At 32.8% G+C, this 4,794-nt stretch overlaps 1 protein-coding gene across 1 annotated transcript; it reads left to right on the top strand.

Moving 5' to 3' along the window:
* Window positions 1-1,484: 1,484 nt before the first annotated feature.
* On the top strand, window positions 1,485-4,453 carry LOC134250533 (uncharacterized). Its single transcript, XM_062732895.1, has 5 exons — window positions 1,485-1,653; window positions 2,390-2,455; window positions 2,714-2,791; window positions 3,050-3,127; window positions 4,370-4,453. Exons 1-5 carry the CDS (start codon window positions 1,629-1,631, stop codon window positions 4,429-4,431), a joined length of 309 nt encoding a protein of 102 aa, XP_062588879.1. The 5' UTR covers window positions 1,485-1,628; the 3' UTR covers window positions 4,432-4,453.
* The last annotated feature ends 341 nt before the right edge of the window (window positions 4,454-4,794 follow it).

The raw sequence follows: 4,794 nt of genomic DNA, 5'->3' as shown, positions 1-4,794 counted from the left end.
TTACATCCTCGCTAAAAACGTCTACTTGTACCGTATCAAGAAAACTGTTGCCTTATATACAAATAGTTGCTCCTTTGCTTAAAGTCTTCCACCTTTATCAAATTAGAGCTAAAAAAAACATCTAAGCTAACTATGAAGTATTCTGCCTACCTTTTCCACGTCTCTCTCTCCGGTGACTTTCTGCGAATGTCCAAGTCTGCACGCGCTCAGTGTTGAGACGGCATTTCAAAAACCGGTTTTTGATGGCATCCAATACACAAAGCTAGCGATCGCTCTTTGATGTAACTGAGACTGTGAACGCTGTACGTGATGAGTTAATTAGAGGACGGGACTAGTTTTAAACCTGTCCTGTTGTTATGATTTCTCTTTTACGAAGATTAAACTTATTTTGCTACCTTGAATTTCTTTTCTTTCCCTTGTATTGATCAAATTTAAGTTATTTTAAACCTAACAATTATTTAAGGTTGAAGTTATGGTTAGGGTTAGGAATAGGGCTAAAAACGAAGATGAACTATCTAGGTCATGAACTATTTAGGTCAAATGAAATGAAAGTGGAAAGTGAAAGTCACGGATACCTGCAAAAGTAAAGGAAGAATTGGAATTTTCCGAAGCTCATAACTTTCTCATTGATTATCGGATGGGGACGAGTTTGGTGTCCTTGGAAAGGTAAGAAAACCAGGCACACGATTAAGTGGGGGTCATAAGCTCCAAGTGTCAGGGTTAGGGTTAGGGTTAGGGTTAGGGTTAGGGTTAGGGTTAGGGTTAGGGTTAGGGTTAGGGTTAGGGTTAGGGTTAGGGTTAGGGTTAGGGTTAGGGTTAGGGTTAGGGGTTAGGGTTAGGGTTAGGGTTAGGGTTAGGGTTAGGGTTAGGGTTAGGGTATAGGGGGTTTTACGAAGATCGCTCCGGAGTCATCTCGTCAATGTCAAATTTTGTCACGTGATTTCAGTAGGCGTGGTTATTGTTTTTTTTATCTTAATACTTTGTGTAGCAAAGTATCAAAGTTTATTTTGTTATTTCCATCATACACTTTGGCTCAGTAGGTAGAGCAGCGGACTTCAGATTAAGGGGTGCCGAGTTCGATTCCCGATGGAATCGTTCATTTTATAGCTCAATTTATTTTTTCTAAAGTTGAAAATCGATGATTAATTACTGATCTATTCGAGTCAAGTATTATTACATATTTAGGTTTTATACCTTTTTGTCCAAATCTTGCTTGGAAATCATTTGTTTGGATATATAGAGAAATCATTGAATTCACAAGGAAGGAAATGTTACAGTAAAAAAATAATAATTTAATTTCGTATAACAAGAATAATTCCCTTCCGCTCCCTAACCCCTCTTTTTTATCATACATTTTGGTACAACTCTTACTCTAAAGAATGTTTATTAGCTTATTGATTCAGCTTTGACTCTTTGTTACGGGTAGGGTAATGGGGCTTTTATTGTAACTCCTGGTAAGTTGCATCTTGCCAATGCCCCCAAAAATCACGTGATAATTGTAGGTACAGTTTTACTGATATATTTTTTTTCATAGAGAGTTTTAAAACCTTTACGTCAGTTCTATTTTTATTATCACGTGCATACTTGTACGTTTAAACCGCCATTTTACTACTCAAGACAATAGGAAGATGTCAAAGAAAATCAAAGAATCCGGTAAGTGGAATAGAGGAAAAGGAATCTTTTCTTAATGCTTGAGATTTAAATATTTTCTGAGAATAAAACAAACTTCAATATGTGGATGAAAAATGACCGAGTTAATAAGAAATAAAGTATTTTTTACGATTATCAAAATTTGAGATATAGATAAGAGAAAATGACTTTAGTTGAAGATATAAGTAATACCGTATTGAATACCACAGTGAATACCCTGATCTGAAGTGTAAAAATTGCGTTATGAAACAAGCAAATAGATAAATATCTTCTCTTGACCCGATAATATGAATCATGAAATATTGACTTTGTCCATGAAGGGAATTTATTGGAATAAACAATTCTTTTGAAAACGTCTGTACGTCAACTGTATTTAACTGAAAATTAATTCACAATATATATATATATTTTTGGTAAAAACTCTTTGATTTCTTTTAAATCTCAAGTCATACTTTGTATGTGATCTTAGTACCAAACTGAAATCTTTACATAAACCATTATATCAAATGATCCCTAACTCTAACCTTAACCTTAATCTTAACCTCAATCCTAACCTCAATCTATTTACCCATTAAATCTCACTGAAAGAACAGAATAATGTAAGCACACACAGATTACTTCATGAGATTTTAATACAATGAAGATCCAAAACAAATAATATCTTCACTTAGAAAAATAAGTAAGTAATAAGAATGAGGAAGATTTCAAGTTAAACTATATAACTATATTTAATTAATAGATGAATCTCGACTCTCTAAACCTGGAAAAGAGGAGATGAAAGGAAAGCAAGTAAAGAAGATAGAAGGTATATCCAAAGTTATCAACAATAAGTTATCATACTTTATGAATTCTGTTTAATTTCATTCAAAAAACAAGAAGCAATGAGGAAGTTGGTAGGATGATAAAACTCCAATTAGAGTTTTCGATTTGGTTTCGGTTTAAAATTTATTCAAGGAAATTAATGTAAAGAATATCGTTTGTACTATATTCATGGCGTAAATATAATTTACTGATTCTCATGCTTGATAAATGATTTCTTCAAAAGAACAAATGAAATTTACAGATCCTGTCTCATCCACAAGTGGAATGGAGCAAGAAAAAGGAGAGGACTTTAAAGGAAAGCAAGAAAGAAAGATTGAAGGTAGACCAAAGCTTATCAACAATAAGTTATCAAACTATATGAATTCTTATAATTTCATTCAAAAGACAACAACCAATGTTGTAGGTGGTTGGATGATAAAACTCCAAATTAAAGGTTAAGTTTTGGGTTCAGTTAAAACTGGATGCGATGAAACTGATATAAATTAAAATTATTGAACTTTATTCATGGTGAAAATATAACTGACTGTTTCCAATGCTTGATGAATGGATTCTTCTAAAGAACAATTAAAATTTTTAGATCCTGTCTCGAGCACAAGTGAAATGGAACAAGGGAAAGAAGAGAAATTGGAATTAAAGCAAGACAGAAAGAATGAAGGTAGACCAAAAATATAAATTTAATTTCAACAAGCAGTGTTGTAGTTGGTAGGATAAAAAATCTTCAAATAAGAGAATTAGGTTTGGTTTTGGAAGCAGTTTATGAGCTCACCTGAACTGAAATCTTTAGTGAGCTTTTCTGATCACATCTTGTCCGACATCCGTCTGTCCATCTGTCAGTCTGTATGTCCCTCTGTCTGTCCGTTAGTCTGTAAACTTTTTCACATTTTCATCGTCTTCTCAAGAACTTTTGGGCCAACTTCATTAAAACTTGCCACAAAAACTGTTTTAGTTAAGGGGGTTCAAATTTGTTCAAATGAAGAGCTAGGCCCCCTTCAAAAGGGACATAATTATGAATAAGTAAAACTCAAAAGCCATGTTTGTTCATATTTTTATGGAATCATCATCAGGTAGTGTATCTTGAAGTATATAGAAATTATTACCCACAAGGGTAGGGCGGGGCCACAATGACTGACCATTGTTTTAAAAAGAAATATATAGGACAATTCTATAATTAACTTCCCTAAATTAAAAAATCCATGATTGGTCTTATTTTTTGGAAGCATCCTCAGTTAGTATAGATTCAAGTTCAAATCATTACACGACACCCGGGGCTTGGCAGCGTCCACAAAGACCGAGCAGTTTCACATTGAAATATGTATGAAAAATGTATTAAAAACTAAAGACTAGCAATGGCACGATTGATCATATTTTTAGGGAAGCATTCTCAGTAAGTGTAGATTCAAATTCGTTTCAACCACCGGTGGTTGGGCAGGGTCACACTAGCTGACCAAAGTTAAACATAGAAATATATGATAAAATTCTTTAAATATTTTGTCTAGAATAGCAAAGATGTAATTGGTCTTTCATATATTGATATGGAAGAAGTTTAGACAATTTAACAAGGTTTGTGCAAATCATTCCTTCTCCCATTTAAATAATGGTTTAGACTTTTCAATAATAACTAATATTTTCTTTCATGCTAGCCACAGTGCGAATGTGAGCAATGTGGCCCACGAACCTCTTGTATTAGATGCAATGATATTGATTTAGAAAAAAATTGAACTAAATTGAAATTCATAGCGAAAATGTTATTGACTGTTTTCCATGCTTGATGAATGGTTTCTAAGTGGAATGTAAAAACGTTTTTAAGCTACTTTTATTTATCTTAATATCTCCTTTAAACTGAAAAGATAAAAAGAGAATAAGAACTCTTAGGTAAAATATTTAAAATGTTTTACAGATACCCCAGTGAGACAGAATATATGTATGGAGGATGATGAAATCCCTTCAAGTCAACGATGAAAACACCGATATCGTTTGTTTAACGAAGCGAAGAAGTTAAGAAAACGAAAACATAGCTTCGTCAGGAAAAATGGGTTTCAATTAAAATGAGGTTGATTGCTTGTTTTAACATGACGGTTTTTGGACATTTTTTGTAAATAAAGTTAAATCTTGACTTAAACATGATGCTTTGATTGAAAATTAAAGAAACTGTTTTATTAATTTTGTTAGAAATTTCATTTGGAATATAGAAAAAAAAACCTGGAGGTTGATGTTTGTTTGTAAAGACAAAAGTTCCATACTTTGAATAAATAAATTTGAGCAATCAGTGTATTTAGTTAAGGAATGATTTATTATTGAACTTGATCAGTTTTTCAAAACCTT

This window comes from Saccostrea cucullata, unplaced genomic scaffold, assembly GCF_032062105.1.
Source record: "Saccostrea cucullata isolate Sc308-1 unplaced genomic scaffold, CSIRO_AGI_Scuc_v1 ctg14555, whole genome shotgun sequence".
NCBI classification, from domain to species: Eukaryota; Metazoa; Mollusca; class Bivalvia; order Ostreida; family Ostreidae; genus Saccostrea; species Saccostrea cuccullata.
This window is presented reverse-complemented; position numbering and strand designations above follow the sequence as displayed.